The 1123-nt window shown below is 50.2% G+C and overlaps 2 protein-coding genes across 2 annotated transcripts; one reads left to right on the top strand and one right to left on the bottom strand.

The window, feature by feature from the left end:
- Nucleotides 1-274: 274 nt before the first annotated feature.
- T310_10281 (uncharacterized protein) lies at nucleotides 275-709 on the top strand (the record flags this gene model as incomplete). The annotated part of the gene is made up of 1 exon (XM_013467304.1): nucleotides 275-709. A coding segment is annotated over one exon (435 nt), but the record flags the coding sequence as incomplete, so codon positions are not given.
- T310_10282 (uncharacterized protein) lies at nucleotides 505-801 on the bottom strand (the record flags this gene model as incomplete). The annotated part of the gene is made up of 1 exon (XM_013467305.1): nucleotides 505-801. A coding segment is annotated over one exon (297 nt), but the record flags the coding sequence as incomplete, so codon positions are not given.
- Nucleotides 802-1123: the final 322 nt, after the last annotated feature.

Below are 1123 nucleotides of genomic sequence, written 5' to 3' on the forward strand. Positions count from 1 at the left end.
GGTTCAGTAAGAAGACAAGAGAATGCATGTTCTATGACTATGATATTTGACTTGACGCGTAGGTATCCTAGGTCCCCAGTTGCTGCGGGGACATGGACGTATGATCTCTGTAGTCCTCTGTCCAGAGCAGAAAAAGGTCATCAGTCTCAGGCCTGACTCAAGCGTGGGTTTGTTGTCCAAGGTCCGATGAGGTTGTAGATCTAGTGTCCTACGGTAGTTGATGTAGGTGTTGAGACCTCTATATCATGTCGTAGTCCAACTGTTTTAGGTTTGACTTACCAAGGCCGCGAGTGTAAGGCCTGGTGGGCAGGTCCAGGGACCTTACTCTTTCTGCCTGGCACGGTGGACAGAGGACCCAACAGGTCCTGGGACCGCGGTCCTAGGACCGGCCTGGGCAAGGGACCGACAACCGCTGGCCATGCTGGCCTCAGGACCGCCGAGGCGTTGGGACCATCTACCCTCGACCTTTGGTGACTCAGGACTACTGTCAAGATACCACAATGATTACAAATTGGCCAGCAATATTACACGACGCTTTGTCCTTCTCCCTATCCCCGTGTCAGTCTCGAGCGTCTGTGAGACGGATTCCATCATTTCTTCGTTGATAATCAGTTTACCCTCGAGAGCTATGAAGACAGTGCTGGTTCCATCCTCTATCGCCGCTCGAAAGCACTGCGCTGGAGTGATCTTTCGTAGTTTCTTATCGTAGAAGTTCGGCGTCCAGTTGCTGCATAGGTCGATCAGGAGGCTCCGCAGCAGCGCTTTCTTCCACATTTTTAGGGAACAACCGTGGGAGGAACACTAGCCGAAGGTTTTAGAAAATGGTACTCCATACGTGTGATTCAAGTCGTCCAACAGATCACGTGATTTAAGGAAAATGTGGAAGCGATGGATGCTTAACTAGTTGTATGGGGTGCCAAACTATCTAGGAATCTAGCTCACATAATTTATGACTAAGCGAGGTCGACCCAGGGCAGGTGGCACAGGAAGTCCATATGCTCCGACAGAAAATGTGTTGGAAAGGGGTGTATTGTGTGTTCATTGGTGGAGGTCCGGTGGACCCGACGTCTAACTAGTTAGTTAGTTCTTTATGATTAGTTGCCTCATGTGGTGAATTGTGCCC

This window comes from Rasamsonia emersonii (genome assembly GCF_000968595.1).
Source record: "Rasamsonia emersonii CBS 393.64 chromosome Unknown ctg1118621762471, whole genome shotgun sequence".
In the NCBI taxonomy this organism is placed as follows: domain Eukaryota; kingdom Fungi; phylum Ascomycota; class Eurotiomycetes; order Eurotiales; family Trichocomaceae; genus Rasamsonia; species Rasamsonia emersonii.